Source organism: Lepus europaeus, chromosome 5 (genome assembly GCF_033115175.1).
Source record: "Lepus europaeus isolate LE1 chromosome 5, mLepTim1.pri, whole genome shotgun sequence".
Taxonomy (NCBI): Eukaryota; Metazoa; Chordata; class Mammalia; order Lagomorpha; family Leporidae; genus Lepus; species Lepus europaeus.
Genome location: NC_084831.1, coordinates 32,744,933 through 32,764,591, shown reverse-complemented (window position 1 = coordinate 32,764,591; position 19,659 = coordinate 32,744,933). Strand labels below are relative to the sequence as shown.

General features: G+C 39.4%; 1 protein-coding gene across 14 annotated transcripts in view; it reads left to right on the top strand.

Annotated features, from left to right (window-relative positions):
- SCMH1 (Scm polycomb group protein homolog 1) overlaps positions 1–19,659 on the top strand; it is a 219,479-nt gene that overhangs the window by 176,943 nt on the left and 22,877 nt on the right. For 12 of the 14 annotated variants that reach the window (XM_062191074.1, XM_062191076.1, XM_062191063.1 and 9 more), the window contains 2 exons: positions 6,314–6,546; positions 9,982–10,108. The exons of 1 other annotated variant lie outside the window; for it this stretch is intronic. In XM_062191074.1, coding sequence (XP_062047058.1) covers positions 6,314–6,546; positions 9,982–10,108 — 360 coding nt within the window. The remainder of the gene's footprint in view (positions 1–6,313; positions 6,547–9,981; positions 10,109–19,659) is intronic. One more of the 14 variants, XM_062191075.1, reaches the window with a different exon arrangement.

Below are 19,659 nucleotides of genomic sequence, written 5' to 3'. Positions count from 1 at the left end.
AAGCTTTAGATAATTGATACTTAACCTTTCTTCTCTTCTAAGCATTTAGAGCTGTAACCTTCTCTCTGAGCACTGCTTAAGTTACATCTCAGAAATGTTGATATATTGTATTTTCATGAATTTTAGGTTCCAATATTTTCTTGTTTCTATTTTGATTTCTTTGATATGTGAGCTATTTTTTAGTATACATAATTTAATTTACTAGTATCTGAGGGCTTTTCAATTAACTTTATTATTGATTTACATATAAATTTCACTGTGGTTAAAGCATATATTCTGGATTATTTCAATTCTTGGATTTTTAAAAGTTTTTTAAAGATTTGTTTATTTTTTACTTGAGAGTCAGAGTTACATATAGAGAGGAGAGGCAGAAAGAGAGAGAGGTCTTCCACCCAATGGTTCACTCTCCAATTGGCCGCAATGGCCGGAACTGCACTGATCCGAAATCAGGAGCCAGGAGCTTCCTCTGGATCTCCCACATGGGTGCAAGGACCCAAGGATTTGGGCCATCTTCTACTACTTTCCCAGGCCATAGCAGAGAGCTGTATCTGAAGTGGAGCAGCCGGGACCAGAACTGGTGCCCATATGTGGGATGCCGGCGCTTCAGGCCAGGGCATTAACCCACTGCGCCACAGCACCAGCCCCTAAATTTTATTTATTTATTTATTTATTTATTTTATTTATTTATTTATTTATTTATTTTAGACAGGCAGAGTGGACAGTGAGAGAGAGAGACAGAGAGAAAGGTCTTCCTTTTGCCGTTGGTTCACCCTCCAATGGCCGCCGCGGTAGGTGCGCTGCGGCCGGCGCACCACACTGATCCGATGGCAGGAGCCAGGTGTTTCTCCTGGTCTCCCATGGGGTACAGGGCCCAAGGACTTGGGCCATCCTCCACTGCACTCCCGGGCCACAGCAGAGAGCTGGACTGGAAGAGGAGCAACTGGGACAGAATCCGGCGCCCCAACCGGGACTAGAACCCGGTGTGCCGGCGCCGCAAGGCGGAGGGTTAGCCTGTTGAGCCGCGGCACCGGCGCCCCTAAAATTTTTTAAAAACTGCTTTCTCGGGCCGGCGCCGTGGCTCACTAGGCTAATCCTCTGCCTGCGGCGCTGGCACCCCAGGTTCTAGTCCCGGTTGGGGCACCGGGTTCTGTCCCAGTTGCTCCTCTTCCAGTCCAGCTCTCTGCTGTGGCCCGGGAGGGCAGCGGAGGATGGCCCAAGTGCTTGGGTCCCTGCACCCACATGGAAGACCAGGAGGAAGCACCCAGCTCCTGGCTTCAGATTGGCGCAGCCCTGGCACTAGCAGCCATTAGGGGAGTGAACCAACGGAAGGTAGACCTTTCTCTCTGTCTTTCTCTCTCACTGTCTATAACTCTACCTGTCCAAAAAAAAAAAAAAAAAAAAAAACCACTGCTTTCTCACTCAGCATATTACATAAGCATTTGTAAGGAATGGCAGTGTATTTTACATTTATTGAGTATAATCTTTATGTGTTCTTTCGGTTAGGTCATTAATTGGTTATTTATGTTAGTGGTTTGTTAATTGTGTTATTTAGATCTTATACTTCTTTACTGTTTTCATCTTCTTGATCCATAAATTCTTGAGAGGCATATGTTAAAATTACCAGCTCATAATGGTAGATGTGTCTGTTTCTCCTTTTGTTTCTGCAAACTTTTGCAAACTTTTGTGTATTTAAGTACATAAAATTTAAAGTCATTATATCTTCCTTTAGAATTGCTGATTTTATCTTAATGAAATGTCCCGGATAGTCTAGGTAAATACTTCCTATGTTAAAGACTTCTTTGATGTTAATATAGCCACATGAGCTTTCTTTTCATTACTATTTAAAGAGCTTATCTTTCTATCTGTTCATTTTTATCTTCTGTATCTCTATTTCAAGTGTCCTTTTGGTGATCTCTTCTAAACAAATATGATTGGAATTTTTTAGTCTAGTTCATTTGTTCATACTAATTATTTACTTAATCTATTCATATTTAATGTAATTATTAGGGCCAGCATTGTGGTACAGCGGGTTAAGCCACTGCCGGCATCCCATGTGTTCAAATCCCAGCTGCTCCACTTTTGATCCAGCTCCCTGCTAGTGCACCTGGAAAAGCAACAGAAGATGACCCAAACTTGGGTCCCTGCCACCCATGTGGGAGGGCCAGTTGGAATTCTAGGCTTCTGGCCTCAGCCTGGCCAGGCTCGGCTGTTGTGGCCATTTGAGAAGTAAACCAGCAGACTGAAGATGTCTCTCTCACTCTCAGTTCTTGTTTCTCCCTCTCTCTCTCTAATTCTGCCTTTTGAATAAATAAATAAGTCTTTTTTAAAAATAAGTATTTTTTTTTAATTTAAACTTAAAAATTAATTATTTGGATTTAAGGCTGCTCTTTTGCATTTTGCTTTGTTTTCTGTTTGAGCTCTTCCTTTTTTCTCTATTTCTCCTTTCTTGTCTTTTTTTGTATTAATCAAATATTCTTTCCATTTGCTTTTACTTTTTTATTTATTTTAGAGACAAAGCAGAGCAAGCTGCCATCTGCTGGTTCACTTCTCAAATGCCTGCCACAACTGAGACTGAGCCAAGCTAACACTGGGAGCTGGGAGCTCAATCCAGTTCTCCCACATGGCTCTCAGAAACCTAACCACTTCATCCATAATTGCTGCCTCCCAGGATCTGCATTTGTATAAGCTGGAGTTCAGAGCCAGAACTGGGTACCAAACCCAGGCATTCTGACATAAAATGCAGGCATCTTAACCAGTAGGCCACTTAACCCACTCGTGAATAGGTTATCATTCTAGTTCTCTCATCTTAGCTTTCTAGTAATACATTCCTATATAATTTGGTAATTAACTGCTCTATGAAAATAACATCCTAAACCTACCTTAAATAAGTATTCTAACTTTTCCCCAAATAATGCCAAATTCTTGCCAAAGTTTGGCTCCACCTATGCCCTGCTTCCATCCTCTGTGCATATTTAATGATGTGCAGGCCCTGCAAGTCATTCTTAACATTTTACTAATATTTTAAGTAATGTTATTTTGTACCTACTCACATATTTATCCTTTCTTGTGCTCTTCTTTCCTTCTTGCAGTTCCGTGCTTCCATCTGGGATTACTTACTTTGGACTGAGGAATTTCCTCTTTATTTCCTGCTGGAAACAGGTCTGCTGGTGACAAATTCTCTCAAGCTTTGATTTGCCTGAAAATGTCATTTCACCTTCATTTCTGAAGGATCTTTTTTTCCCACTAATATAGAACTCAATTGGCAGTTTATTTCTTTTAGCTTTTTAGGATGTTATTCTGTTATTTCTGGCTTATATAGTTTTATGTAGAAGTCAACCATCAGTCTTATTGTTGCTCATGTAAGGATAGCACTATTTTTTCTCTGACTGCTTTTAAAAATTTAACTTTGTCTTTCATCTCTTTCATTTCATTTATATTTTTTCTAATTTTTTTTATTTTCAGCAGTGTGACAATGATGCCATAGTATCATTTTCTTTGTATTTTTTACTGCTTGTTGATTGCTGAATTCCTTGACTATATAGTTGATATTTATTAATTTTGAGAGAGTTTTATTAATGCCTTTTTCTTCATTTTCTCTGTCTTCTCCCTTTGAGATTGCAGCTATTGTATTTTGGATCTATTGACTGTGGCCACATGTCTCTAATATCTAATCTGTTTTTCCATAATTTCTCACTATGCTTCACACTGGATGTTTCCTATTGACTTTTTTGCAAGTGCCTTAATCATTTCTTCTGCTGGGTCTTGTCTTCCCTTATCTCATCCAATGGGTCCTTATTTCTGATATTGTAATTTTTAGTTCTTAGTTGTCCATGTAATTTCTTACATAGATTTGTATTGTCTGATGGTATTTTCTTTCATTTTGTTGGTCACTTCTTCTATTTTCTTTCATAAATTAATTATATTTATTTTTAAATCTGTATGTTTATTCCATTATTTGGTTAATATATGGGTCTCCAACTATTGCCTGTATTTTCTCTTGATTACTGATCACATTGTTTTGTCTCATTTTATATGGTATGCTGAACATTTTATATAAAGGAGCTGTTGAAGCTTTAGCTGATGTCTTTTATCTTTCTGGTAGTCTAGTAGGATAAGGGCCTGATCACCTCCATCTAATCATGGATTGAGCTAGACCTGGTCTGGATTCTTCCCATAGTTTACCCCTGTTTCTTAGACTTGGGTCCTCTTGGGGTCTTGACTGAGAACATAACAGACTCTGTCTCCTCACCCGTGAGACATTGCAGGAAATTTTCCTGCCCTTTAAAGATTTTGGGTTTAGTTCATTCACCTCTCACCCTTTATAGTTTCAAAATATGGCATATATTTTGAAGAAAAGATCATGTGTTTGAGATAAACCATATCCTAGTAGGCCCTTGTCTCCTAAAACCACCTGACTTCGGGAGATTTTATTCTGCATATTAGAGCTCTAAGCCCAGCCTTGTAGCTCTAATGGGCAGGCCCAAAATTCAGCACATATCCCTTATGGGCATGGCCCTTATCAAGGTTCCTATATATCATAGCAGCCTCTGATTTCACTTTCCCCAGGAGAACACCTCTTTATGGGCCAAGTCTGTTCCTGAGTTCATTGGCAAATGCACTCACGGAAGAAAACATCTAGTCATTATAAGAGCTCTGTACTGTTGTTTAAAATAAGTTATCTGGCTTTTTCTAGTTGTTGCATCGTCAACATTGCACCACCACAGTCTATCACAACCTACCTGGAAGCATAAAAATCTTCATGTTCTGCCTGCCCACTGACTTAATTTATTAACTGGTCTCCTTAATTATTAACTGGTCTGTTTTTGCCTTCCTCACAGAGCACTCAGAGGGATCCTTTTAAGTACATCTTGTCATTCTCCTTCTCACAAACCTCCAGAGACTTCCTTTATACTCAGAATAAGTTCAGTTCATTTTCACAGCCTATATATAAAGTCCAACACAATCATTACTACTCCCTCTCTAACCTAATTTTCTTCCTCTCTGCCCTTTGCTTACTCAGTTCCAGCTATACTGATCTTCCTGTTCTTCAAACACACTAACATATCTGACTCAGAATCTGTACTTATTTAACCTCTGCATGGAAGACTCTTCCCTTAGATTTTCATAAGACTTCTGCCTTTACTTCATTTGGGAGCTCTGTATAAATGTCACCTCTTCAAAGAGGACTTCTCTTACAATTCTGTTCTCCTGACCCTGCATTGGTTTTGATCAGAGTAGCTTACATCACCTAACATTATATTGTGTATGTGTTTATTTTCTGCCACTCCCACTAGAAGGTAAGTTCTATTAGACTAGAAATCATGTCTCTTTTGTTCACTGTTCTATCCCCAGAATTTACAGTAGTGCAACACATGTAGTAAGTGCTCAAGAACTACTTATAGTGTGAATTAGATCTCTCTTACCTTAAAAAATTCTAAATTTAAGGAGAAGATAAATTATTAGAAGAAAATTGAGAAGTACTCTGACATAGAGATCTAACATAGATATCCACAGAATGCATTGGATTAGTCTGGGCGTGGTCAGAGAAGCCATCATTAAGTGGAGGTGGTCCCAGATTGAGTGTTGAAAATTGAGTTTTGATATATGTCTGGCCAAGATTAACAGAGAGCTCAACATATAGTCGCTAGAACATGAGGTTAGGTGGTAAGAAATAACACAGAAATAACTGGAAAGCAATGCAGGGGCAGGATCACAAAGTCCTTGGCTATCAGAATAAAGAAGGTAACAGGGAACAAAAGTTTTTAAGGTAAGGAGAGGTACTTGTATTTGTGTGTTTTTCACTGCCCCTCATGCTAAAACTTTAAGTAGATTGATGTAGAAAATCCCTGGCGTGGTTGTCAGGGACCTGTTTCAAAATAGAAGTCCTATTCCAACTCACTATTTAACCCAGAGAAGGTATCATATCCTTTTCTGAGCCTCAGACATCATTCTTAGCAGGAGAGGATTTGTAGGCTCCTAGGAGCCATTCCATCTCTGAACCTATGGTTATGTTGCATGCTTCAACTTTCACTCAGGGCTCAGGACTTCTCTAAGAAACCTTAGGGAAAAAATTTTAGTATTTTGTTTGCATCTTACAGAAATAATTTTAAATGTCTAATTCTAGCCAATGTAAATTTACTTTTCATCTGAAATTTTCTGAACACTTAGGTCAAATGCCAGAAAACTAGCTTCTTGGGACAAAACTACCTGAGCAGAGTAGCAAGTCTTTTTTTTTTTTTTTTTTTTTTAACCTCTGACAGGGCTGGGAATTCAGGGGGAAGTAGGGGTGATAGAATGAGTCTTTTTCTTTCAGTTGTGATTCCAAAGAATCCCTACCCTGCGTCTGATGTGAACACTGAGAAGCCCAGCATCCACAGCAGCACCAAAACTGTCTTGGACCATCAACCAGGGCAGAGGGGGCGTAAACCAGGAAAGAAGCGGGGCCGGACACCCAAGACCCTAATTCCCCATCCCATCTCTACCCCATCCAAGTCAGCTGAACCTTTGAAATTCCCAAAGAAGAGAGGTCCCAAACCTGGCAGTAAGGTAGGTAAATATGTGGGTCTCCCAGGAAGGGATAAGGGATTAGAAGTGGGTAATTTATCCATATCCATCCATCTTGGAAAGGGGCATGTATAGCCCTATTCTCTACCTTGTGTATGCTTTTAACAGAATTCTCAAAGATGATCATCCCTATGTAGCTACTTACGTAGGAGTTGGTAATGTTAGACCTATCATGATGAGAATAGGAAACAAATTTTAACTTTGAAAGCTGCCTGCATCAAAGGAATTCTGCTCTGATGTCTTCCATAGATGGAAGGCCCTTCTTGATCATCTCAGTGTAGGTGCCCACCACATGAACAGAAAGAGCAAACTAACTATAATGTATTTCTTCTGCTATTCCTATCTCTTTTTTAAAAAGAAATTATTGAATACCTACTAAGTGTCAGACTGTGCATTAGATACCATTGTATGCATATCACATGATCCTCACAAAACTCAAGGAGATAAGCACTGTTAACATTATTTTACAGTTAAATAGATTGAGACCTAGAGATATGGAATTATCTCCCTGAAGTCACATAGCTAGTAAGTGCCAAAGGCTGCATTGAGTGGTCCTCAGATCCTCTTTTCCAAGGTCTCTGTGCCCTACCATATACTCGTTCTCTACATTTCCTGAGGGACACAATACTTATCTTCAGTGTTGGAAAAGACTGTTGAGAGTCCACTGAGTACTGTTGCTGAAAGTACTACCTCTTAGTAACAGTTTTTCATGGGTATCTTCCTAAGGGAAAGCATTGATGTGAAAAGAAGGCTTCTCAGTAGCTTCCCTCAGACTCCTATTAGTATCACCTCCTCAGTTACTTTCTAACCATCAAGGAATCTCCCAAAATCGCCTGCTTGAGTTACAACACCTGAGTGCCAGTGTGCAAATGATATCCAGTTCTCCCTCGGCACTCCATTCCAGTCTTATAAGTTCTTCCGTAGGGTTGATTGGTTGGTTGATTTGTTTGCTTATTAGCTCTAACTGACTTCAGTCCTTATAGAATATAAGTTCTTTAATATCAAAAACGTATCTTCTCTTTTTGTCCTTCACTGTCTTGTATTTCAGTCTCTTGAGAGATGTTCAGTATATGCAAGATGAATGGGAGGGAGGGAAAAGGGATGGATGATAGATGGGTGAATGGATAAGTTTGGTGATGATATCAGTCTCAGTTACCTCATTTATTGGCTTTGAATTCTCAGTATCACCTCCTAATCTTCCTGCATAACACATACTACTCCAGATCTGTGATCACTAACTCCTAACCTAGATCCTGATTCATTTTTGTCTCCATTACTTTGTTCTCAATATCATGTTGTGAAGGAAAGATTGAAGGCCTTAAGGATGCCAAGGTCTGAGAAGCCATGCTTTTGATGATGTGGAAACATTTTAAGGATAGTCAGAAGAGAGGGAAAACTTAGCTTGAGAGGCCCCTAAGACAGAATCAGATCTCATGAGCAAAAGTCCAGGCATACAGGCTTTTTGTCAACCTAAAGGGAACAGTTAAATCTATCCCAGAATGAAAGTAGTAATGGCTGTCACTAGAGGTACTTTATCAGGGACTGGATGACTCTATAGGAGGCATGTTTTCAGGGAAAGGGAAGTACAAGTGTTGGATGGATGGAAGGCTGGATGGATGGATGGATGGATGGATTAAATGGCTTTGAAGATCTTACAAAACCCAAGACCTGTGATATAATGATTACCTCTGCTCTGCTTCCTCAGGAGGTCTTGAACATAGTCACCAAAGTTCTCTTTCCAACCTTCTTGAAAGTAATCATTCTCTTCCTATCCTGTATTTTATGTCCTTAGCATTTGACTCAGGCTTTTTCTTACTCCTTCAGTTATATGTAGGCCTTCCAGTTTACCCGCGGTCCTTCTGTTCCTCTTTGAAGCAACAGATTGGTCGTGTGGCTAGAGCACAGGCTTTAAAGCCAGACACACTTAGGTCTCATCGCCACTTGTCACCACCCGTGTGACTTTGGGAACACTTCTTTGAGTAAGGCTCAAAGGGTTCTAAGTCCTCCTTTTCTCACCTATAAAATGGAAGTGAAATAATATAGTCAATAGACTATATGTATCTGTACCTATTTGAAATAGTGGTGTCTGCCCTCTTTCTGCTTTCTTCCACAGTTCTCGCACCTAACTCACAGGTTTATTTCCTTGGGAACCTCACAGACTCCTACCACCAACTCATTAAAGTTGAGCTGGTATTTCCTTTCTTCCCTCACTCTTACTTGGATTTTTCATTTTTGGCACTGTCAGAAAGTATGAGCAGATATCCATGTCCATTGTGTGTTTTTAATGCTTTATGAGTGCTTGCGTGATTACTTTCACAGGCAAGACCATCTAATGTTTGCCCCCTGTCCTCAGTGCAGTCTGTTTAGATAGCACACTCCCAGAAGGCAGACAGGCGTATCCAGCTCCCAACAGTGAGACGTTAGTAAAAAGGGATTTCTGGAACTCAGTGATGGTTCTATTTTCCTTACATTCAGAAAGGCTTTTAGAAAACTGTCTCTTGGAAAGAACCCTCTGAGATCTTTCTCCCCCAGTGATCGCCTTGGATAGCACAGAGAAGATACTTAGATTGCTTTCAAATGATCTATATTGCTTGCCCATTACTGGTGATCTGTACTGTGCTCTTCATTAATACTCATTATATTCCTACTTCATTAATACTCATTATATACCAAATAGCGTGCTAGGAATGGTGCTTGGAATCAGACCCTCAAGGACCTCCAGGCTAATGGGAGATACCAGTATGTAAACACATAATGATGACACACTGACCGGTGCAATGAGTAAAGAGGTAGCATAAAAGAGATTGATTAGAGAAAAACTAGGAAGTCTTCCCAGATAAACAACAATGTTTAAGATAAATGAAAGAAGGAAGGGTATTTCAGGCATACGTGATATCTTTCTAGTAAAAATGTGGTTTTTAGAGAAGTAATTCAGTTAAAGATGACTAGAGTAGGAAGTTTAAGGGAAAGAATGACTGGTAATAAGCTCAAGAGGAGGAAGGCCGAGGAAAGTAGTTTGTAAAGTTAGGAGAGAAAGTAAAGCAGAGAGAGAATAAACAAAGTAATGTCAAAGAAACTTAAGCCATGTCATTTTACCCCCTGTTAGCTTTTTTCTGCCAACTAATAAACAATATAGAACTTCATATGAAAATATAGAGTCAAGTGTAAAAGATAGTGCATTTAACTCTGGCTCCAAAGAAGACCAGAATTTTGTACATAGATTCAGAAATTGTTTCTAGGCATCTACTATATGTACAGCTTTGGGTCAGATGCTGTGTGGAAAACAGAAGTAAAGCACAGTTTTTTCATGGGTAAATATAATTTTGTTTCATGGGTAAATTAATTGCTAGGAATAAAGGAATGAGAAGACAAGTTACCTATCATGGGTAGCAAACTTTTACCCATCCATTTTGACAGAGGAAACCTCGGACTTTGCTGAACCCACCACCCAGCTCACCAACAACCAGCACCCCTGAACCGGATACCAGCACTGTACCCCAAGATGCTGCCACCATCCCCAGCTCAGCCATGCAGGCCCCCACAGGTAAGAGCAGAGAAGAGCCTAGCTGCACCAAGTCCCTGCCCCAGTGTCTGCATTTTCTCTTGTTTTGCCCAATAACTAGCCCCTTGTCCATTTTTAAACCTAGATAGAATCTTTTAGAAATGTTTTCTTTGGCATTGGAAATAGTCTCCAAGGCAACTTTCATTCTGTCAAAACTCTCAGTGAAAGTTGGGTGTTCTGTGAACTCAGTGTTCGGCAGTTGGAGTGGGCAATGCCAGGAGTTCCCTGACCCAGATTAGAGTAAAATTCATCCTTCGTGGTTAGTGGCGCCCCTTTCTTAGTGACCCCTTCCACAGTCCAGAACCCTGGCAGCATTCCGGTAATGCAGCCACCACTGCAATGCCTCTGGTGTTTTTCTTTTTGTTTTTAAGATTTATTTACTTATTTATTTGAAAAGCAGAGTGATAGAGAAGGGGAAAAGTGGAAAGAAATCTTCCATCCACTGGCCTGTCTCTACATATCAAATAAATTTTGAAGTTATTTAGATATTTATTAGAGTGATACATGCTCGTAGTTTAAATAAACTGAAGGAGATACAAAACCTACTGCAAAAACAAAACAGACCCCCCCATTTCCTGTCAATTATTTCTTCCCAGAGGCTATCACTTTCCATTCAGCTGATTGTTTTCTTTACCTCCATGTATCTAAGTAGCATATTTATATAAGAATGCTTTGACAATTTCATGGAGAATTGGAATTAAAAGATGAGTATTTTTATGCAAAAAAAATCTGAAATCTTCACATAGTTTTTCCATGTAATGGACTTTTTGAAGGTTCTTCATATTGCTTTTTTTAAACTTGAGACATTTTTTACTGACCATCCACTTTAGAATATGACAATTCAACTCTTCTCAATCTCCTTGCCTCTCACCCACATACACACAGACTACCTACCCTACCCCAATTCTGTAATATTATATTGAATAGCTCAAAATCCAGTGTTTTGCTATTATAGCTAACTAAATGCCATCTTGGGGGTGGCACTGTGAGGTAACAGGTATAGCCACTGCCTGTGACACTGGCATCCAATATGGGTACAAGTTCATGTCCCAGCTGTACCCTGCTAATGACCTGGGGAAAGCTGTGAAAGATGCCCCAACTGTGCTCCTGCCACCCACATGGGAGACTTGGATAAAGCTTCTGGCTCCTGGCTTCAGCCTGGCCCAGTGCTGGCCCTTTAGCCATCTGGGGCAGATGGACAGTCTCTCTCTTTATATAAACATATCTCCTTCTCTCTATATAATGACTTTCAAATAAATAAATCAAAATCTTAAAAATAAAGAAATAAATGTCATTCTCAATTGAGCCATGTAGTATGCAATCATTACTTTTCCTTTGTGGCATTTGTTTTCAGGGGAAATCTTATTTTTTTCTTTGTTATATATTTGTTTTTCTTTATGAGCACATTATATATTCTACCCATGTCATACCTAGAAGAAACCTACCCTGAAGCCTTCTGAGTTCCCTTAAGTTCTCTTCTGTTAAATTAGGTTCCCAGTTTGCTCTTTTCCACATCTGTTTTCTCATGTAAATCTTTTCTTAGATTTTACATCCATAGTTTTATTTGCTTTGAAGTTGAGTCTTCTCGTCTCCAATATTCTGAAATTTTACCTTGGATGTATTTTTACCCACCATACCAGAAACTTTCACTTAAATTTTTTCATTGATGATTTTCTCCCATTTCCTTTTCTCTACACTTTCTAGCAAAGCAGTTATTCAGCTATTGAACCTCTTTAAACTAGTCCTCTAATTTTCATATACTCCTTTATTCATCCTATCCCTAGTCTCTGTCTTTTTAAAAATTTTTATGTATTTATTTATTTTATTTGAAAGGCATAGAAAGAGAGACAGAGAGGCCTCCCATCAGCTGATTTCCTCCCCAAATGTTTACAACAGCATTTGGGGATGAGCCAGGCCAAAGCCAGGAGCCAGGGGCTCAGTCTGGATCTCCCACATGGGTGGCAGGGATCCAACTACTGGAGCCACCACCTGCTGCCTCCAAGGGTGTACATCAGCAGAAAACTGGAACAGATCCAGGACTCAAACCCAGCCATTCCCAAATGGGATATGGGTGTCCCGAGTGGCGTCTTAAACACTGCACCAAATGCCTGCCCTCTCTTTGTGTTTTCAACGTCCTTCAGGCTCTCTTCAACTATGTCTTCCAAACTACAGTTTTTCATTTCTGCCATTTTACTTTTTTTTTTAAAAAAAAGAGTTATTTTATTTATTTAAAGACAGAGTTACACACATACAGAGAGAGAGAGAGAGAGAGAGAGAGAGAGAGAGGTCTTCCATCTACTGGTTCACTCCCCAAATGGCCACAATGGCTGGAGCTGTGCCAATCCAAAACTAGGAACCAGGAGCTACTTCTGGGTCTCCCATGCAGGTGCAGGGGCCCAAGTATTTGGGCCATCTTCTACTGCTTTCCCAGATGCATTAGCAAGGAGCTGGATTGGAAGTGGAGCAGCTGGGACTCTAACTGGTGCCCATATGGGATGCTGTCACCGCAGGCCAGGGCTTTAACCTGCTACACCACAGTGCCAGCCCCCTGCTATTTTACTTTTAAAATATAATTATATTATTTCATTGGCATTTCCCAAATCACATGTGGTAGAAACACTGGTTTTGCAAAATGCTCTTCATAAAAGATTTTATATACATTTTGGAAATTTATTCACATACATTTAGGAAATGTTTGTATACTTTTTCCCCATGTTTGGAGATTTGTGTAGGCTATCAAGAGTTCTTTTTTGTTCTCTGAATTTTTTTAATAGACTTTATTTTTTAGAGCAATTTTAGGTTCACAACCAAACTGAGTGGAAGATACAGAGTACTATATACTCCCTATCCCTATTTGTGCAGAGCCTTCCCATTCACCGACATCTACCACCTGAGGGCTGTGTGTTACAATCAATGAATTTACATTGATACATTATTATAATCCAAAGTCCACAGTGTATGATAGTGTTACTCCTGATGTTTTACATTCTGTGGGATTTGACAAATGTATAAGGACATGTATCTAACATTATAGTTTCATTCAAAATAGTTTCACTGCTCTAAAAATCCTCTGTGCTTTTCTTATTCATCCCTTTTTCCCCCTTAACCATGGAAACTACTAATCTTTTTACTGTCTCTGTAGTTTTACCTGTTCCAGAATGTCATAAAGTTAGAATCATACAGTATGTTACCTTTTCAAATTGGCTTATTTCACTTAGTAATAGGCATTTAAATTTGTTCTATGTCTATCCATGGCTTGATTATCTTCTTTCTTTTTAACACTGAATAATACTACATTGTCTAGACGTACCACAGTTATCCATTCACTTACTGAAGGACGTCTTGGTTGCTTCTGTGTTTTGCCAATTATGAATAAAACTGCTATAAAATTCATTGTAGTGCCTCAGATTAAGGCACCCACCACCTGCCATGCTGGCATCCCATATGAGTGCCAGTTCTAGTCGTGGCTCCTCCACTACCCATCTAACTCCCTGTTACTATATTTGGGAAGGCAACAAAAAATACTGGGCCCCTGCCACCCACAGGGAAGACCTAGCTGGGATTCCTGGGTTCTGGCTTTGGCCTGGCCCAGCCCTGGCCATTGTGACTATTTGGGGAGTGAACCAACAGGTAGAAGATCTCTCTTTCTGTATTTTCCTCCCTCTCTTGTATCTCTGCCTTTCAAATAAAATAAAATCAATCTTTAAAAAAAAAAAAGTGGCTGTGCCATTTTGTGCCAGCAGTGAAGGAGAGTTCATGTTGCTTCCCATTCTCATCAGCATTTGGTATTGTCCATGTTCTAAATTTTGGCCATTCTAATAGATATATTGAGGTATTTCATTGTTTTAAGTTTCCCTAATGACTTAAGATATTGGGTTTATTGACTGTATCCTATATATCTTATTTCATAAGGTGTCTGCTGAGGTCTTTGGTCCATTTTTTAATTGTATTATTTATGCATATAGGTGGGTTTAAAAAAGAAAAAAAGATTTATTTATTTATTTTGAAAGTCAGAGTTAAAGAGAAAGAAGGGAGAAAAAGAGATCAATCTTCCATCCACTGGTTTACTCCCCAGATGGCACAATAGCCAGTGCTGGCACAGGCTAAAGCCAGGAGCCAGGAACTTTATCCAGGTCTCCCATGTTGGTGGCAGGGGCCCAAACACTTGGGCCATCTTCCACTGCTTTTCACAGGCCATTAGCAGGGAGTTGGATCAGAAGTAGAATAGGGGCCGGAGCCCTGGAGCAGTGGGTTAATCCTCCGCCTGCGGTGCCAGCATCCCATTTGGGTGCCAGTTCTAGTCCTGGCTGCTCCTCTTCCAATCCAGCTCTCTGCTGTGGCCTGGGAAAGCAGTAGAAGATGGCCCAGGTCCTTGAGCCCCTACACCAGCATGGGAGACCGGGAAGAAACACCTGGCATCCAACACCTTTGGATCAGCGCAGCTCCAGGTGTTGCGGCCATTGGGAAGTGAACCAATGGACAGAAGACCTTTCTCTCTGTCTCTCTCTCTCTCACTGTCTGTAACTCTACCTCTCAAGTAAATAAATAAATAATCTGAAAAAAAAAAAGAAGAAGACATGGAGTAGCTGGGACTTGAACCAGTGCACGTAAGGGATGCTCGCATCACCAGTGGCAGCTTTACCTGCCATGCCACAGGTCCCATATAGTTGAATTTTAAGAATTCTTTGTTTGCTGGTGCCACGGCTCACTAGACTAATCCTCCGCCTGCGGCACCGGCACATCAGGTTCTAGTCCCGGTCAGGGCGCCAGATTCTGTCCCGGTTGCTCCTCTTCCAGGCCAGCTCTCTGCTGTGGCCCGGGAAGGCAGTGGAGGATGGCCCAAGTGCTTGGGCCCTGCACCCACATGGGAAACTGGGAGGAGGCACCTGGCTCCTGGCTTCGGATCGGCGCAGTGCGCCGGCTGTAGCAGCCATTTGGGGGGGTGAACGAACGGAAGGAAGACCTTTCTCTCTCTCTCTCTCTGTCTAAATCTGCCTGTCAATAAATAAATAAATAAAATTAAAAGAAACATCTAAGAATATAGGCAATGGAGTTGGACACTTAGACATAACTAAAATTTATGATACATGAGGATATAACACACTAGATCAAAGTAAATATTTGGACACAAGTTTTACCACTTATTCTCATACTGTAACTCTTTGAGGACAGAAGTCCTGCATGGGAAGTTAGTACACAGTGACTCTTGTTAATTTAACAATTAACACTCTTATGTATGATATCAATGATCACTCAAGGCCCTTGATATGAGCAGCCTAGGCTATGGAAGCCTTTTGAATACTTACAAACTCTAAGTATTCAGACAAGGCCATGTGTAAAGTGGAAGTTCTTTCCTCCCTTTGGAGAAAAGTACATTCTTCTTTGATGACCACTTCTTTCCACTGGGATCTCTCCCAGGGAGGTCCTCCATGTGGGGATACTTTTCCCACAAGTACCCTGGCTTTCCATGCCTGAAGTGCTCTCATAGGCTTTTCAGCCAGACCAGAATGCCTTTAGGGCTGATTCTGAGGACACTGAGCGTTACTTACAGCAGTTGTCATTCTATGAGTCTGCTGTATGGACTGCTTCCCATGTTGGAGCATTTACTGCTCTTCAATCCTCTTTATTATTGTTACCAGACACTTAATCCTATTTATATGATCACTTTAACACTTAAGATGTTACTTTTACTATCTAGCTCAAAGGGATTTGAGATCCCATGGCAAGTTTTTAAACTGTACCCTTAGAAGTTAATTCCATAGGGGTGTATGCAAAACTATACAGGCTTTATAGTTTCTCTGTAGGACCTGAGAAGATAAAACCAGACACGGCTCTTTATAAGCCTTATTATCCTTAGCCATGTGGCATGGATAGTTGCATTAGTTATAATTCCTTAAGCATGTAAGTTGGATGCATTGTATTAGTTATAATTCTGACACCTTAGTATCTCTCTTTGTGTACCAAATAGGGTCCATTATTTTACCAAGTCTGGTGAGGGGTTTTAAAAAAATTTTTCCTTTTTGTTATTTTTTGGTGCTGCTTCATAAAGCAAAACAAATAACTAAAATAAAAAATTAAAATAATAAAGACAAGCATTAAAGCTGTCAGTGTAAGCCAAAACAAGAAAGACCAGTCTGGAAGCTGCCACCAGCATAAGCTAAAACTATAAAGACCAGCACAGAGTCCAAAATAATAACCTACAATTAAAAAATAATAATAAAAAGTTACTCTATTAATCAGGCATGTAGCAGGCCATGGAGGCTGCCATCTTGGGGTGGAGTCTGTTGCCCATCTTCTGGTAAGGGCAGAAGTTCCCATGAGAGGGCTGTAATTTTTATTTTTATCTTCTGCCTACTTTGCATTTAATTTGCTCACCTATTTTCTTTTTTTAAAATTTATTTATGTATTTGAAAGGCAGAATGACAGTATGAAAAAGAGACAGACATTTTCATTGGTTTACTTCCCAAATGACCACAATGACCAGGCCAGAGAGAAGCCAGGAACTCCATCCAGGTCTCCCAGGTGGGTGACAAAGGCCCAGACGCTTAGGCCATCATCCACTGCATTCCCAGGCACATTAACAGGGAGCTGGCTGGAAAGCAGAGCAGCCAAGACTCAAACTAGCACTCCAGCGTGGGATGCTGGCATCACAAGCAGCAGCTTGACTCACTGCACCACAGCGCCAGACCTCCTCATCTTTTTCTGATTTCCTAAGGTAGAAGTTTAGATGACTAAACTTTAGATATTTTAATGTATTTATTCAGTGCTATAAATTTATCTCTATGTACTGTTGTATCCTACACATTTTGATAAATTGTATTTTCATTTAGTTAAAAAAATTTTTAATTTTTTCTTGATATTTCTTCTTTGACCCACATGTTACTTAGAAGTATAAATGTATTATTTAATCACATATTTTGGAATTTTCTATCTACCTTTCTGTTATTTATTTTTAGTTTAATTCCACTGTAGCCTGAGAGAAGACTGTGATTTCTATTATTTTAAATTTGCTGTGGTGTGTTTTATGGCCCAGAATGTCTGTTTTGGTGAATATTCAACATGAACTGGAGAATATGTATTATGATATTGTTGGATGAAATACTTGATAGATTTCAGTCATATCCCAGTTGTTGGTGATGCTATTAAATTCAATTATGTCTGTAGTGATTTTCTGTATGCTGAATGTGTTCATTTCTGATAGAAATGAACTATAATAATGGATTCAACTATTTTTCCTTGGATTTTTATCTGTGCTTATCTTGTGTATCGCTTATTAATTTAAAAGAAAGAGCAAGACAGATACAGAGGGAGAGCACTTCCATCTATCAGTCACTCCCCAAGTGCCAGCAACTGAATCTGGGCCAGGGCTGAAGCCAGGAACTGGAAACACAATCTATGGCTCCTTTGTGGATAGCAGGAACCCAAACACATAAGCCCTCACTGCTGCCTCCAAGCACCTCCATTGCCAGAAAACTGGGGATAGGAACCAGAACCAGAAACTGAACCCAGGTACTCCATTATAGAATGTGGGCATCCCAAACAGCATCTTTAACACTAAGCCTTCCATAAAATTGAGTATTTTATGATTCATTTTCTCTCCTTTCTTAACATAATTTATAATTTTTAAATTCTACTTGGTGGTTACTCTGGGGTTTGCAATGTACACTTAAAATTAATCCAGGTTCACTTTCAAATTTTGATATTGTGTTGTTAAGTACAACCATGTTAAGAGTTGATGTGTCTTCTTGAAGAATGAATCTCTTTATCAGTATGTAAACCTCTCACTTTCCCTGATGATTTTCCTTACTCTGAACTCTGCTCTGTGACTAATATAGCTATTTCTGCCTTCTTTTGATTAATGTTAGTATGCTGTATATTTCACCACCCATCTAATTTTGATCTACATGAATTTTTCAGTTTCTTGTAGATAAATATAATTGGGACTTGTTTATTGATATATTCTGAAAATCTGTCTCTATTTTAATTGATATTTTTAAACCTCTGGAATTTAAAGTGATTGATATAATTGGATTAATGCCCACCATATTTGTTACTATTTTCTCTTTGCTGTCCTTCTTTTTTCCTGTGTTTATTTTCTCCTCTTTTTCTGTCTTTTCTGATTTTAATTGAGCATTTTATGACTCATTTTCTCTCCTTTCTTAACATAATTTATAATTTTTAATTTCTACTTGGTGGTTACTCTGGGGTTTGCAATGTACACTAAAAATTAATCCAGGTTCACTTTCAAATAACACTATGTTACTTCACAGGTAGCTTGATGCCTTATAATCCTAATTTTTTTTTCATTCTTCGTGTTATTATTAATCATTTCACTTACAGATAAACATACACAAGCACATATAATAAAATACATTATTGCCATTATTATTTTGAACAAAACTTTTACCAGTTACATCAATTAAGAATAAGAAAAGTAAAAGTTTTTACTTTATCTTCACTTACTTCTCTGATATAATTCCTTTAGAAGTAAGTTTCAGATTTGTATCATTTCCCTTCTCTCTAAAGTACTTTAAACATTTCTTACAAGGCAGGTCTACTGCCAACAAACTCTTAGAATTTGTTTTTATTTCTCCCTCATATTTGAAGGATAATTTCACAAGAGTGCAGAATCCTAGGTTATGGGTTTTTTCTTCCCAATGTTTTAAATATTTCACTCTGCCTCGTTTTGCTTGCATTATTTCTGAGGAGATGTTAGGTGTGCTTATTTTTATTTATTCTTCTATAAATGAGTTGGGATTCTCTCCTCTGTCTTCAAGATTTTTTTCTTTACCTTTGATTTTCTGAGATTGAAAATGATGCACATAGGTGTAGGGGTTTTGGTATGTTTTCTGCCTCGTGTGCTCTGAGCTTCCTGGATCTGCAGTTCGGTGTCTGTCACTAAGTGGGGAGAGTCTCCGCCCTTTGCTTCAGTGCCTTCTCTTTGTCTTCATCTGTTATTACCATCGTACATATATTATACCTTTTGCAGTTGTCCCACGGTTCTTGGATATTATGATTTCTCTCTCAGTCTTTTTTTCTTTTGAATTCGAAAAGTTTCTGTTGAGACATCCTCAAGCTCAGTAATGCTTTCCACAGCCATTTGTCGCTCTACTAATGAGTCCTTCAAAGGCGTTGCTTGTCTGTTAGTTCTTGGCCTCTAGTTTTCTTTTCTTAGATTCTTTCTTAGAATTTCCATCCTTCTGCTTACATTACCTGTCTGTTCTTGCATATTGCCTATTTTATCCATTAGATTGCTTAGCGTATTAGAACCGTATTAGATTCCCAGTCTGATCATTCCAACATCCCTGCCATATCTGGATCTGCCTCTGAGCCCCACTCTGTCTTCAGACGGTGCTTTTTGTCTTTGAGTATGCTGTATTGCGTGCTTTTTTTCTTGATAACGGGACCTGATGTCCTAGATAAAAGGTCCGTATTACATAGGACTTTAGTGGTGTGGTGGTAAGGCATGGGGAAGGAGAAGCATTCTGTAGTCCTGTAATGAGATCTCATTCCTTTATTGAGCCTACGCCCTC